Source organism: Equus quagga, chromosome 14 (genome assembly GCF_021613505.1).
Source record: "Equus quagga isolate Etosha38 chromosome 14, UCLA_HA_Equagga_1.0, whole genome shotgun sequence".
Taxonomy (NCBI): Eukaryota; Metazoa; Chordata; class Mammalia; order Perissodactyla; family Equidae; genus Equus; species Equus quagga.
The window spans coordinates 84,947,423-84,962,109 of record NC_060280.1 but is presented as its reverse complement, the minus strand read 5'-3'; the positions used below and the strand labels follow the sequence as shown (position 1 = coordinate 84,962,109).

The following is a 14,687-nucleotide window of genomic DNA, read 5'->3' as shown; positions in this document are numbered from 1 at the left end:
CCCCCCAATCACCGAAGTCTGTTTTGGCTACACTTCTCCCCTGGTAATTGGCTAATTACTGGAGATTAATGTTGGTAAACAGAAGCCTTCTTCTCCTCTGCCAGCTGCTCCTCCATTATTTCCCCCTTTGCATCCCCCTTTCTCTCCCCCTGAAGCCCCAGTCAGTCGGCACAGCCGCCAGTCCCTGAGTGAGAGCCAGCGCAGGAGTCCCCAGCCCCAGGTGTTGGGGAAGGAACTGGGGCCCGGGAGGGGCGCGGGAGGACACAGAGGCTCAGGGCTGGCGCGGGCAGGCAGCAGCTTTATTGGGAAAGGACACAGCTCAGGAGCTGGGGGCCGCAGAGGCGGCTGGGTCCTGGGCAGCGGCGGCAGCCATCGCAGCTGCTCGGGCCTCCTTCTTCTGTCTTTGTCTTTCCTCCTTGAGGCGCTTGCGCTGCTGCTTCTCCATGTCCTGCAGCAGCTCCTGGAAGCGGGCGCTCCGCGGGTCCACGTGGTAGCCCAGGCGCTCCTGGGCCTCCGCCTGCAACCGGGCCCGCCGCTCCTTGTCCGCCCGCTCTTTCTCCCTGCGCTCCTGTTGCTGCCGCCGCCAGCTCTCAATCATCTGTGGCATCTGGGCCATGCGCTCTGCGATGAGCTGCTCCCTGCAGGGGACGTGGGTGGACGGTGAAGGCAGGACCCCCAGCCAGAGCAGAGCCCATCTGCCCACAGCCTGCCTCTCCCCGCTCCCTCCCCATTGAGTGTCAGGAAGAGTCCTCGACAAGTGAAGACACAGGCAGGAGAGAGGAACTCACCTGTGCGTGACTTTGCGCCCAAGACAGCGCCGCCGGGCCCCAGGACCCCGGGAGCAACCCCCAGTCCACCCAGCATCTCACAGCGGCCAGTGAGCCATCCACGCGCCACCCACCATGCTGGGCCGCGCCCACAGCTCGCTTCTCCAGCCCAGACATCGCTGAGCAGCTGCTGTATGCTAGGCCCAGTGCTAGGCACAAGAGCGAAGGCAGGAAGTGGGTGGGACCTGTCCCGCCCATCCTCCGAGTGAGCAGGTGCAGTCCCGGCTGCATCTGAAGGATTAGAGCAGTGACGCTGGAAGACCTAAAGCCCCACGACAGGGCTTCCCGGCAGAGCCAGGCAAGAGCCGGGTCACAGCGCAGCTCCGCGGTTCACTGCCTCGGTGACTCTGGCCGAGTGACTCCACCTTGGGCCTCAGTTTCCTCATCTCTACAGTGGGGTGAACTCTCCTCCTCACTTTAAACAGGAGATACACTTGGCCTGCTCCTCCCTCCAGGAAGTGCCACCATTCAGATGCCCCTGGTCTTGCCAATCTTCCTTCAAGTCTAATCCTTCAGCCTTGCCTCCTGGTCTGCTTTCGACCCTTGATTCCAGGCTGCATCCCCTCCCACTCTGACGTCCTGGCTGTTCCTTAAGGCATGTTCCTACCTCAGGGCCTTCGCACCAGCTGTTCCCTCTGCCGAGAACACTCTTTCTGAGATCCCCCCAGGGCTATGTCTGGTCATTCAGGTCTCTGCTTAAACATCAAGCCCTCAGAGAGGCCCGAGGCCTCCCAAACGAAAGCCGCGCTCCAGCACGCTCTCGTACCCCAGTTTTACTTTCCTAACGGGTCTGTTTCGTCCCCCGCCTTGCGCGCTGCGGGGCTCCGCGGGGACTCGGCGGGGAGGGCCGCCGCGCACGCACCTGGCCTGCCGCTGCCGCTCCTCGGCCTGCTGCCGCGCCCGCAGCGCCTCCTGCATGGCCGCCAGGCTCGGGCACCACTCGCGCTCCTCCGCCTCCAGCTCGCGCAGCCGCTCCCGGGACGGCCACAGCGCCCCGGCCGCCACCCCGGAGGCGGCGCCGTGCCGCGCGAACTGCTTGGCCGCGTAGCGCGGGCTCAGCTGCCAGCGCGGGGTCAGCGGGTCGTCCGGGTCCGGCCACCAGGGCCCCGGCGAGCGGCGCGGGGGCGGCGGCGCCCGGTAGCCCCGCGGGCCGGGGCCCAGGGTCGCCGCCCGCCAGAGCAGGCAGCGCGCCTGCCGCATGGGCGCCGCCATCTTGGCCGTGCGGGGTCCTCGCGGGCCGGCGGGGTGGCCACGGCGCTGCCTGCGCGCGGTCGCGGGCTTCTACGCATCGTGGGGCGTAAATCAAGGTTATCTGTGAAAGGCGTCTTTAAAATGAACATTTGTATATTTAAAATAGCATTTAATTTTTATTTTAAAATTTAGATGTTTAAAATTTATTTTAAACAATCATTTAAATATTTATTTAAAATATTTAAATATTCTTTCAATTTGAAGTCCAGTCTACATATTACTTTATTTTTTACTTTAAATATTTAAAATCGATTTAAAATGTTCGGTGAAATACTTACATGTTATTTTAAACACATTTAAATTTGCTCATAACGTGAACTCTATTTTATGCTTTTTAATTTGATTTTTAATATCTTTGTTAACATTTTTATTTTAAATAATTATATAAAACCTGACCTGGATATTTATTTTAAATATTAAAATTTCTACTTAAGGGGGCCGGCCCCGTGGCCGAGTGGTTAAGTTCTCGCGCTCCGCTGCAGGAGGCCCAGTGTTTCGTTGGTTTGAATCCTGGGCACAGACATGGCACTGCTCATCAAACCACGCTGAGGCAGCATCCCACATGCCACAACTAGAAGGACCCACAAGGAAGAACATACAACTATGTACCAGGGGGCTTTGGGGAGAAAAAGGAAAAAAAGAATAAAATCTTTAAAAAAAAAATTTCTACTTAAAACATTTACTTAAAGTTGTATGTAAGTATTTAAGATATTTATGTAGATTTTATTTTAAGTTTCATTGTAAATATTTAGTTACTTTATACCTTTGAACTTAATTTTTTTCTGTTTTAAGATGTTTGGTCTTGGTGCAGAAATTAAACACTATTTTAGAAAAAAGATTTCAGCCTTAAAAGGGAAGGAAATTCCAACACAGGCTACAACGTGGGTGAATCTGGAAGACATTATGCTGAATAAAATCAGCCAGTCACAAAAGGACATACATTGTTTGATTCCACTTATATGAAACCCCTGGAGGAGTCAAACTCTTAGCAACAGAAAGCAGAATGGTGGCTGGCAGGGGCTCAGGACACGCGGAATGGGAGTTGTGGCCTAATGGGGACAGAGTTTCTGGGGTGATGACAAAGTTCTGGAGGTGGACGGTGGTGATGGTTGCACAACATTGTGAATGTGCTTAATGCCACCGAACTGGACACTTAAAAATAAAGTGGGAAACTTTGTTATGCATATTTTGTCGCACACACATAGAGTTGCAGTTTGCGCAGTGAGCCTGGAAGCCTGGGCGAGCATGTTCATGTCCAGCAGCACCATGTATATTCTATAGGTCAGTCCCAAGCGGGCAACAGCCCCACCCGGGCCCTTCCGCAGGAGAATGGAGGCCTAAATTTTGATGTTTTGGCCAACAGGATGCTGCACAGGAGCGTGAGAGCAGAAATGACGGCAACGTGGGTGGCTCTCACAGACGTCACAGGCAACAAAGGAAGCAGGGCCGAGTGACTCGTTTCATAAAGAGTGTTTCTGTTGTGTGAAGTTTACACAGTGGTCCTTTTATGCCACGTGGAAAAGCCCTGGTCTCATGGATGTACACCTTATGGGGTAAATGATGAAACAAAAAAACAGGGCAGTGATCATTCTGGAAGTCAGCATGGGACGCCTCTAATGGGGCTGAGGGGCCACATGGCGGGGAGGGGGGTTCCCTTGTAACAGGTCATTGGGTGGGGCATTCCTGTCTGTTTCCTTTTCTCCAAGTGGACAGTATTCAATGTTATTTCTTTTTTTTATTTTACTTTATTTTTATTTATTTCTTATTTATTGCTGAGGAAGATTGTTGCTGAGCTAACGTCTGTGCCCCACTTCCTCCATTTCTCCATTTTGTACATGGGACGCCACCACAGCATGGCTGGACAAGCGGTGCGTAGGTCTGCTCCTGGGATCTGAACCCGAAAACCCTTGGCTGCTAAGCGGAGCCCGTGAACTTAACCGCTACGCCACTGGGCTGGCAATATTGTTTCTTGATATAGGCTACAGTGATGCTGAGGTTGTAATTATTATTTAAGCGATATATAACTGTATATGTGTGTTGCACACTTTTCTGTAGTTTTGACATTTCACAATTTAAAACATGAAAATGCAAACAATAGGGGCCGGCCTGATGGCAGAGTGATTAAGTTCACACATTCTGCTTCAGTGGCCCGGGGTTCACAGGTGGATCCTGGGTGCGGACCTAGCACCCTTGTCAAGCCACACCATGGCGGCATCCCACATAAAATAGAGGAAGGCTGGCACAGATGTTAGCTCAGGGCCAGTCTTCCTCACACATACACAAAATACAAACAATGAAAAGGATTACGGTGAGCAGTCTTACTCCCACCTGTCTCCCATGCTCCCCTTCCCTGTCTGAGCCCCTCTCCCTGCTTGTGTTAGTTTCTTATGTATCCTAGAGTGGCTTTATACAGTCCTTTTTTTTTTTTTTTTTTTTGATGAGAAAGATTTGCCCTGAGCTAACATCTGTGCCAATCCTCCTCTATTTTGTTCATGGGATGCCACCACAGCGTGGCTGATGAGTAGCGTAGGTCCACGCCTGGGATCCAAATCTGCAAACCCTGGCCACTAAAGCAGAGCATCTTGAGCTTAACCACTATGCCACTGGGCCAGCCCCCATATGTTCTTTACAGTATTAATGAATTATTTCATAAGAACAGAACAGTACAGTCACTATGTCATCTCCCAGGTTCAACAAATCTTAAGACTTCGGCTCGAGTGCTTCAGATTTTTTTTTTTTTTTTTGGTGAGGAAGATTGGCCCTGAGCTAACATCTGTTCCAGTCTTCCTCTACTTTGTATGTGGGACGCCACCACGGCATGGCTTGATGAGCTATGTGTAGGACCGTGCCTGGGATCTGAACCCCGGGCCACCAAAGCAGAGTGCACGAACTTAACCGCTAGGCCGACTCCAGATCTTTTTTTTTTTCATTCTGTTTAATAAAATTTGACCCCTTCTATTAAAGCTTCTGATGAGAGTAAAGCCTTCCCAGTTTCAAATGCCACTCCTTTTTCTCCCCACCCTCCTCAGGAATAACAATTATTTTGAAATTAACTTACTCTTCAGGAGCAGTCTTCATGCATTGCTACTTATCTGGAGTCCGTGGAAACAATATACAATTTTTTAAATAGTTTACATAAATGGTATCCTGAATGTGTCAGTTTGCAACTTACTCTTCTCCCTCAATCTCCTGCTTTGCAGATGTTTCCATGTGGATCCCAGTAGATTTATTGTACATGCTACATAGCTGTGTTTTTTACGTTGCAGGTCACGGGGGCCATTATTGACTCAGGAAATCAATGAGGTGGCTTACGACCAGCGCTGACTTATTTATTTCCACCTTTAAAATTAAGGGAAGAATGATTTATAGAAAGCTGTTTTTTAGTTTAAAAAATGATTTTTAAAAATTGTGACAAAACCTTAGCCTGGTAACTACTTTTAAGCGTCCAGTTTGGTGGCATTAAGCACATTCACGTCATTGTGCAGCCGTCCATCTCCAGAACTGTGTCGCCTCGCAAAACTGAAACTCTGTCCCCATTAGACACTAATGCTCCATTCCTCCTCCCCCAGCCCTGGCTACAACCCTTTCCACTTCCCATCCCTATGAATCTGACTCTTTTGGGCCCTCATACAAGTGGGTCATGTGATATTTGCCCTTTGGTGACTGGCTTATTCCATGTAGAATAATGTCCTCAAGGTTCATCCACGTTGTGGCGTGTGTCATAATTCCCTCCCTTTTTAAGGCTGAGTAGCATTCCATCGTATGTATTTGGCACCTTTTGTTTATCCGTTCATCCCCTGATGGACACTTGGGCTGCATCCATCTTCTGGCGATTGTGAATAATGCTCCTCCGAACACGGGTGGACAGCAGTTATTTTTAATGGAAAAAAATAGAATAAAAATGCCAGATTGTATCACGCCTAGTGAGGGTAAGCAGTGTTTGGTAAAACTTTTATTCCCCTCATATACATGAATGTCTGTACAGTGTTCCCGTGGCAAGCGATGCTGACAGACCTTCCCCCAAACCATTCTGTTGTGCTCGTGGATCGCGTGGAGGAGAATGTGGCCTGACGCACTGGGGATGGCTTGTCTCTGCTCCATGCCATCTGCAGCCCCGGCTGGGAGGAGTTTAGTTGAGTCACTTGCTGCCTGGCCTCCAGAATCATCGGAAGGCGTCTTCATTCATTCACGTCTCGTGACTGATGCTGGCCGGAGCCCCAGCCGGGTTGGTGGCTGGAATATTGACACAGCGGTCTCCGAATGGGGCAGTTTGAGCTTCCTCACAAAGTGGCAGCTGGGTCTCAAGGGACCAAGGCTGACGTGCACGGCATTTCTGTGACTGAGTCTCGGCAGTCATGTGATGTCATTTCTGCTGCATTCTGTTGGCCTCGCCAATCACAAAGGTTGTCTGGGTTCAAGGGGCGGGGTCAGAGACGTTGTCACTCCATCAAAGGACTGTCACGGTCACACCGTCAAGGTCACAGACAAAGGATTGTACGTAGAGCCTGGAGGACGGGACACACGGTTGAGGCCTCTTTGGAAACTACAACCTTCCCCCCCTGGTTCACAGTGTGAAATGTATTTCTTACTGCACTTTGTGGTAAAAGAAAGTTCGGGAAAAGTCTGTGCTCAATATTGCCCATGCTGTGGGTAAACCATCACTATTCCGTCAGGCTGTTTCGATACACATTTGTGTCCAGTTTTTCTCGGTTGCAGAAATGCTGCTGCCATGGGCTCTCTGTCCACGTCCCCGTGTGTGGCTGAGGTCCAGTGAACAAAGAGGATTGAGGGAGGAGGTGAAGTGAAGAGCGTTAGACAGGGGCCAGCCATGCAGGCTTTAGAGGCCACAATGGGGAGTTCCAGGTTTCTTCCAAGGCAATGGGGAGCCATGGGAAGTCTTTGAGCAGAGGAGTGGTGGATGTGATTGATGATGCTCCTCTGGCTGCTGAATGGGAAAGACATTGAATGGGTCAGCATGGAGAAGCAGGAAGAACCCTTAGGAGGCAGAAGGGGCCATGTGGTCCCTGATATGCCCTGGCCTCAGGGCCTTTGCTGTTACCATGTCTAGAACTTTCTCCCCAGGATCTTTACATGGTGGGCTCTTTCTTGTCATTGTCATGATGTTTAACTCACTGGCCACCTGGTTTGCTCCTTGGACCTTTGAAGAGATAGGAAGTGAAGTAGAGATGGTCCCTGAACTGGAACAGCACCCAGTCTTGTAGGTGAGACACACCCAGAATTATAACGGAGGAAAGAGGAAGAAAGTGCTGAGAATCAGGCTGATGCACAGTCAGGTGCGAGACTTCTGAGCCGCAGTTTCCTACCAGACCAGGGCGTCTGGGAACCTCCCTAAGAAACATCAGCCTCGAAGTGAGAGTAGGTCCTCTCCTGTCAGACCCACCCGGCTGAGCTTCAGCCGCTGGCCAGGGCTGTGCAAATTTCTGTCATATAAACCACCGTCTGTATGACTTTGTTATGGAGGCCCTCACAATTAATACAGCACTTCGTTCCTTTTTACAGTTGAATGATATTCCATCATAGGGATTTTTTTTTTTGTATCAGCAGTGATAAATAAATGACAAGCAATAGGATATGTTGGAGGATATGAGGAAGCCATTTGGCTTAAAACCAATTCAATCTCACCTTGTTTTTCCAAAAGGGCCTGATGCGGCCTGTTGAGCACGCATTGTACATCTGCTTTAAACACTTACTGGGGGCTGGCCCGGTGGCGCAGCGGTTAAGTGCGCATGTTCTGCTTTGGTGGCCCGGGGTTCACTGGTTCGGATGCCGGGCGTGGACATGGCACAGCTTGGCAAGCCATGCTGTGGTAGGCGTCCCATGTATAAAGTAGAGGAAGACGGGCACAGATGTTAGCTCAGGGCCAGTCTTCCTCAGCAAAAAAACACCAATGCTTGGGTCTCATCCCCAGAGATTTCAGTGTAATTGACCTGGAGCAGGGTCTGGGCATCCATTACCCAATTAGAAGTGACTCTAAGGTGCAGCCAGGAATGAGAACCACTGATACAGAGCAAACTCCCAGAGAAAGGAAGCACAAAAAGCCAAGGGCAAAAGAGTCATGTTGCAGAACGTTCTTTGCAGTACTGTGATAGTTCAAAATTGGATGATGGAGAAATAAATTTGGGGTATACATGTGCAGTGAAATGCTCTTCAGGAGTGAAAACGAAGGGACATGAAGGACAGATGAAAGTTAAAAGGATGTATACATTATGATACCGTGTATCACTAAGTTTACAATGAAACAATTTTATGTATCTTTTCTGAATGGATACATATGTAGTTTTGCTACATATAGAGGCATGGTTTTTTGTTTGTTTGTTTTGTTTTTTTTTTCCCCGAGGAAGAGTGGCTAACTGTTGCTAATCCTCCTCTTTTTGCTGAGGAAGGCTGGCCCTGAGCTAACGTCCATGCCCATCTTCCTCTACTTTCTACGTGGGACGCCCACCACAGCATGGCTTGCCAAGTGGTGCCATGTCCGCACCCGGGATCCGAACCGGCGCACCCCGGGCCACCGAGAAGCAGAACGTGCGTGCTTAACCGCTGCACCACCGGGCCGGCCCAGGCATGGAGATTGTAACTGGCCAATTCAGGGATTAGGGACAAGTACAGAGCCAGTTTCTGACGCATCTGTAATCTTTGATTTCTTCATTGGGGTAATGAGTACAGAGGTGTTTGTCATATTTATATCTATACTTACTTGAACACCTGAAATCATTCACTTAAAAAGCAAAGGTAAGAACAAGGATATACAATATTTTCATTGTTTTTCTTTTCTTTTTTCTTGATCAAAGCAATCTTTAAACTCTAAAGTGAAGCCCCCCCCCCATTTCGTCTCCTATTTCCATCCTCCCCAACAAGAAAATCCTGCTGCTCGCACACAAAGTAACCTGTAGCTGTGAATGCTTACCCCGCAAAAGGTCAGCTCATAATAGACACCCCGTTCTGAATTTTTTCAAGCCTCATTTTTCTTGGATAACTTTCCATGTGGAAACTGAGGGCGCGTCCCAGCCCTGTGCAGCTGAGTAGCAGGATGGCATTAAGCCTGGTGAGTCTGGAGGGAGAGAGACGGGGGAGACGAGGGTGGGGAGGCGACGGGAGTGGGCAGGGCGAGGCCCCGCGGGCTGCAGTGAGGACTCGGGCTGTCCCCCGGGGAGGCGCAGCCCTGGGGGGCTTTGAGCGTAGGAGGGATGGCCGGACCCAGGGGGGTCACAGGCGGCCGCTGGCTGTGCGGGGAACAGACTTTGGGGGGAGGAGGCGGGAGCTGGGGGACCCGGGTGGAGGGCCTGTACTGGGCCAGGTGGGAGATAATGGGGGCCGTGTCCCCAGGTGGGGGACGAGGAGCGAGTGAGGAGTGGGCGCATTCTAGGGAGATTCAGAAGCTGAGGGGACTTGCTGTCATATCAGGGGGTGGGGTCAGAGAAAGGGCGGGGTCAAGGATGCTGCGAAGTTTGGGGCCTCAGCACCTGGCGGGACGGAGCTGCCATCAGCTGGGTGCAGACGACAGCGGGAGGGAGGGTGAGGGGGCGCTCAGGGGCTTGGATGCGGGAGTCGCCCGCGCCCCTCGGGCGGGGTGGGGGGAGGTCGTGAGGGCGACAGGTGCCCCCGGCACGGCCGCTTGCAGCCCCGAGAGTGGCCGCCAGAGGGCGAGCGCGCCCCATCGCCGCGGCCGCCGGGGGCGCGGGAAGGACCCGCCGGGGCGCTTCTCACGGCCGCGCCCGCCGCTCGGCACCTGCGTGCGAGATGGGCTGCGGGGGGCCCGGCCAAGCGGGGACACCGGGACCGCCCTCTCTGTGCTTCCCGCACTCCGCCCCCACCCCCCACCAGGCTCTTCCCACCGCCCCGCCACCTCCCGGCTCTGCAAAAACGTCACCTCCTCGGGGAGGCCTTCCCTGACCACCCCGGGGGCAGAAGCGCCCGCCCTGACCTCTCTGAGTCACATCCCATTTTAATATCTTCTTGACACTTAAAGACCCTGAAGTCATCTTATTTATCTTGTCCTGTCTGTTTTCTGTAAACAGTGTAAATCTGCTTCCGTTTTGTTCCCTGGTGTCCCCAGGGCTCAGAATCCTGGGCAGCGTCTAATAGGTGCTAAAGAAAAAACAACAGCTCGAACGTTACTCATAGCTTACTCATTCTGCTACTGTGGACCAGCCTCTATTTTGAGCTCCTTACGTCAATTCTCTCCTCCAGTCCTCGGAACAACCCTACCAGGTTGGGACTGGCATTATCCCCGTATTACAGAAGAGGAAGAGGAGGCCCAGAGTGGTTAAGACACTTGACTGAGGTCCCACAGCCAGGAAGCTGTGATGCTGAGATTGAAACCAGAGAGGCCTAAACCGCGAAGTCTGATTTTGCTCAACGGCTGAATGGGCCCTTAGGGCCTCGGGCGCTGTGCCCCAGCCCGTCTCTAGACCGACCTTCCCTGGTCCCACAGCCCCCACGGCCAGCCACAGGCGCAGCCCCAAGGCCCCACCGGCTGGGGCGGGCTGGGAACGCAGCAGCAGGTCTGGGTTTACTCTCCTCCCTGCTGTGGGTTTGCAGACATGCCTCCCAGGCCGCCCAGGTGGGACCAGCCATAAAAGCACGTCTGGGGGCCAGACTCCACTGGCCAGACAGCAGGGTCGACTGCCCAGGATCCTGAGCCCAGTCCCAGACCCAAGGAGAGACGGACAGACAGATGCTCCTCGGCCAGCTGACCGCTCTCCTGAGCCTGCTCGGCGGGGCCCAGCTGCTCACGGGCTCGGGGAGGCCCCCACCCCAGCCCCCCGCCACCTACAATCACACATGGGCTCAGGGCCTCGGGGCCGTGGCCTCCCCGGGGCCGTCATCCGCCCTCGGCAGCTGGAAGGCCTTCCTGGGCCTGCAGAAAGCCGGGCGCCTGGGGTCCCGCGCGCGGCAGCCTGGGCAGCAGGTGGCCACCGCCCTGTCTCTGCCGCTGGACCCGCAGGAAGTGGCCCGGGAGATGTGCAGGGCTGTGCCCTTCACGCAGGTGAGCGAGGGGGTGGAGAGCGCGGGCTGTGGTGCCAGACGGATCCGGGTCAGCCCTGCACCCTCACCCGCGTGTCTCTGATCCGCAGTTTCCTCTCTTATGAGATGGGGCACAAACCTCTACCCCGGGGACTGTGCAGTCGCCTCCATCCTGGTCCCCCAGCTTCTGCTCCTGCCCCCCCCCCCCCCCCCCCCCCCCCCCCCCCCGAGTCTATTTCAACATTCAGAGGCCAGAGGGCGCCTGTGAGCACCTGAGTCAGACCCTGTCCCTACTCTGCTCAGAACCCTCCATGGGTCCCACCTCACTCAGAGCAAAAATCTAAGTTCCTTCCACGGCCCACAGATTCCAGAGGATCTGCCGCTCACCTCCCTGCCTTCGACTCCTTCCACTCTCCTTGCCTACTTCCACTCCTGCCACACCAGCCGCCTCACTCTTCCCCAGATGCACCAACGTGATATCCACCTGAGGGCCTTTGCACTGGCTGTGCCCTCTGCCTGTAGTACTCCCCCCTCCCCAGACATTCTATGGCTCCTTCTCTCACCTCCATCAGGTTTCTACTTCGATGTTGTTTAAAAAAAGCAGCACCTCCCACCCCGTTCCCCTTTCTCTACTTTATTTCTCGCTGTAGTACACGTCATCACCTAACATAGCGAACTGATTTTGCGATTGCATTTATCGTCTGTCTCCCTCACTGGAACGTCTGCTCCAGGAGGGCAGGGATTTCCATGCCTTGTTCCCTTCTGTATCCCCGTCCCCAGGCCCCGGAGCAGAGCCAGGCACACAGCAGTTAGTATTCAGTTAGTGTTCAGTTAGTGTTTGTTGAATGAATGAATGAATGAGAGACAGTAGTGCCTGGCTCCTCAGGGCTCTGGGGCAGTCTGAATGAGACCGCCATGGGGAAGCCCTCTTGAAGCTGCATTCAGTCAGGGCTCCATGCAGGTTTTGGGAATTCATGCCACAGCTTGTTTCCAGCCCAGGCTTTGGAGCCAGGTGTACTGGGGTTCAAATTCTGCCTTAACTGCTCATTTCTCTGTGACCCAGGGCAGGTGGCTTCTCTTCTCTGAGCCTCAATTCCCACCTTCGCAACACGGAGTCAATAATAGTTGAGAATTCAGGCAAAACGTTTGGGACCATGCCTGGCAAGGGGCCCGTTCCCAAGGCCCCGGGCTTGTTATTCATTCAACAAGCCCTTGCTGAACTCAGGCGACTTCTGGCCACACAGCAGTGATTGCACAGTCCTGGACCAGCCGCCTTGCCCAGAATCCAGCCTCAGTTGCCCCATACAGCCACACACCCTGTGCCCAGCAGAGGGGACCCCTAGCCTGGGATCCAGCTTCGGACCCTCCCCAGAGCTGCAGCTGCCCTGGGGGGGAGCTCACAAAGATGCTCTGAGGGCGAGCAGCCCCTCAGCTGCCGTGTGGCCCGAGGCCTCGGCCTCTCTGGGCCTCAGTCTCCTCGTCTGTAAATGGGGATGACAGTGGCCCCAGGCTCGGGCGCTGTGGGAGCAGTGAGTCCATCTAAGTGAGTGTCGGGGCGGCGTGGTCTTAGGGCTCCACGGGCGTCAGCTCGTGTGACAACGACCCCATGGGGCGGCGGCTGACAACAAACGGGAAGAGGGCCCTGTCCTCGGGGGGGGGGGGGGGGGGGGGGGGGGAAAACCCCCCCCACAGACCCCCCCCGGGACACTGCTGTGAGCCCATGAGGAGGGGCGGGGGTGCGGGGGAGACCCCCAGGGCCAACTCTCCCAGGGAGGGGCGCCTCTGAGGAAGGCGGGATGGAGGGCATGAGCCCGGGGAAGGGTGGATGGAGGGGGGTCTGGGCTGAGGGCGCTGGGCCGGTGGGCCAGAGGTGGGCGCGAGTGAGTGCCTGGGAGGGACGGCGGCGGGAGGCTGGGCTGGCTGGGGCGGCAGGAGGGGTGGAGGGGCCTGGGGGCGCAGGGTTTAAACAGAGAAGGGCCATGACCTGGGGACCTGGGGACGAGTTGATAGACCCACTTAGCTGGAGGGGGTCGGGGAGGAACTAACATTTACTGAGCACCAACTGTGTGCCAGACAAGGGGCTAAGGGCTTTCTGTTTGATCCACCCCCCCCCGGGCTCCTGTAATACCACCCCTCCCTCCTGTCCCTCCTCCTTAGAGGTGGCAGCAGCTTCCTGCTTGTAGCAGTCCCCAAGCCACCTCATCATGGTCCCTTGCTTGGGAACAGCAGCTCTTCCCGGTATTACTCCTCTGTTGAAAGGCCTAGAATGGTTTCTTTTTTTTCTGGTCGAACTTCGATGATTTTACAGGTGAGGAAACTGAGGCCCAGAGAGGCTGAGTAATTTGCTCCGAGTCACATAGCTAGCAGGCGGCAGAGTCAAGATTTGAACCTGGGTATCCGTGCCTCTCGGGGCCGGGGAAGGGTGGAAGTGGCTGGGCATTCTGGCCATGCTGGCCCCAGACTCCACTGCCTTTGCCCCTCCCTGCCTCTGTTCAGGTGCTCTCCCGGCCGGGCTGCATGGCTGTCCGTCTCCGAAATCACCTCTGCTTTGGTCACTGCTCGTCAGTCTACGTCCCCGGCTCCGGGCCCACCCCTCGCGTCCTCTGCAACAGCTGTGTGCCCGCGCACAGGCGCAGAGTGCCCGTGGCCCTGTGGTGTCGGGCAGGCCGCCCGGCCTCCCAGCGGCGGGTGATGACGTCCACCGTGCTGGTCGAGGGCTGTCAGTGCAGCCCGAGGGTGTGAGCTGAGCATCTCAGACAGACACACAGATGCACGTGCCCTGGAGAGACGAGGAAAGCCACCGAGGAAGACGCCGACCCGGATGGTGCACACCGGGTCAAGAGACCAGACAGGTCCCCAGAGCCCTCGCCTGCTCCTGGGGATGCCAGGCAACCCCCACCCACGGGATGGGCCATTCGTAATCGCCGAGTGCACTTATTGAGCACTCACTGTTTGCCAGGCCCTGCTACAAGCGCTCAGCGTGTGCTAACTCTGTCTTCACAGCAGCCCAATGAGTCAAGGGTTAGGGCCACCCCATTTTACAGAGAAGGAAACTGAGGCCCCAGGATGCAGAGTCGCTTGATCAGGGTCGCACCGTCTGTGGCCAACGTGGCTTTTGAGACCACGGCCGTGGGGCGCCTGCCTTCACCCTCCAGACGGGGCCACTCCCAGCTGCAGGGGACAGATGGCTCCCCCAGACCAGAGACGCAGTGACAACCCCGTCCTAGGAACCCCAGGAAACCAAGGCAGGCAGATGTCGCTTCGGGGGGAACCTGCGTGCCCCTGCCTCCCCTCCTCCCCGCCAGGTGGCATTCCACAGGAACCATAAAGGTTGGCTGGGCCCAGTTGTGTGTGTGTGTGTCTGTCCCTCCATCTGGGGCTCTCTGGGAGTCATGGCCCTGGGCCGGAGCCTGGCAGCGGGTGCCCCCCTCCTCAGCTGGCCGAGGGGCTGCAGTGGACTAGGGCGGCCTGGCTTCGGGCAGCTGGAACCAGGGCCCCAGCAGATGGGCCCGTCTGGCACAGATGCAGGGACATGTGGTGCTGTTGGGGTTGCCTCCAAATGCCCCCCGGAGCGTGGGGCGGGGGCCGGTCGCCCCCCTCAGCCCTCTTCCTGCCTCAGGAAGG

The 14,687-nt window shown here is 55.1% G+C and overlaps 2 protein-coding genes across 2 annotated transcripts; one reads left to right on the top strand and one right to left on the bottom strand.

The window, feature by feature from the left end:
* Positions 1-278: 278 nt before the first annotated feature.
* On the bottom strand, positions 279-2,048 carry GADD45GIP1 (GADD45G interacting protein 1). Its single transcript, XM_046638143.1, has 2 exons — positions 1,690-2,048; positions 279-638 (listed from the first exon to the last, which is right to left on the bottom strand). Exons 1-2 carry the CDS (start codon positions 2,037-2,039, stop codon positions 320-322), a joined length of 669 nt encoding a protein of 222 aa, XP_046494099.1. The 5' UTR covers positions 2,040-2,048; the 3' UTR covers positions 279-319.
* An 8,725-nt stretch (positions 2,049-10,773) lies between these two features.
* DAND5 (DAN domain BMP antagonist family member 5) lies at positions 10,774-13,805 on the top strand. The gene is made up of 2 exons (XM_046638280.1): positions 10,774-11,085; positions 13,560-13,805. Exons 1-2 carry the CDS (start codon positions 10,774-10,776, stop codon positions 13,803-13,805), a joined length of 558 nt encoding a protein of 185 aa, XP_046494236.1.
* Positions 13,806-14,687: the final 882 nt, after the last annotated feature.

Coding starts and splice junctions, on each gene's coding strand:
- DAND5 (XM_046638280.1), top strand. CDS start 10,774: ATGCTCCTCGGCCAGCTGACCGCTCTCCTGAGCCTGCTCGGCGGGGCC. Junction 11,086..13,559: donor GGGCTGTGCCCTTCACGCAG/GTGAGCGAGGGG, acceptor GCCTCTGTTCAG/GTGCTCTCCCGGCCGGGCTG.
- GADD45GIP1 (XM_046638143.1), bottom strand. CDS start 2,039: ATGGCGGCGCCCATGCGGCAGGCGCGCTGCCTGCTCTGGCGGGCGGCG. Junction 639..1,689: donor GAGCGGCAGCGGCAGGCCAG/GTGCGTGCGCGG, acceptor CGTCCCCTGCAG/GGAGCAGCTCATCGCAGAGC.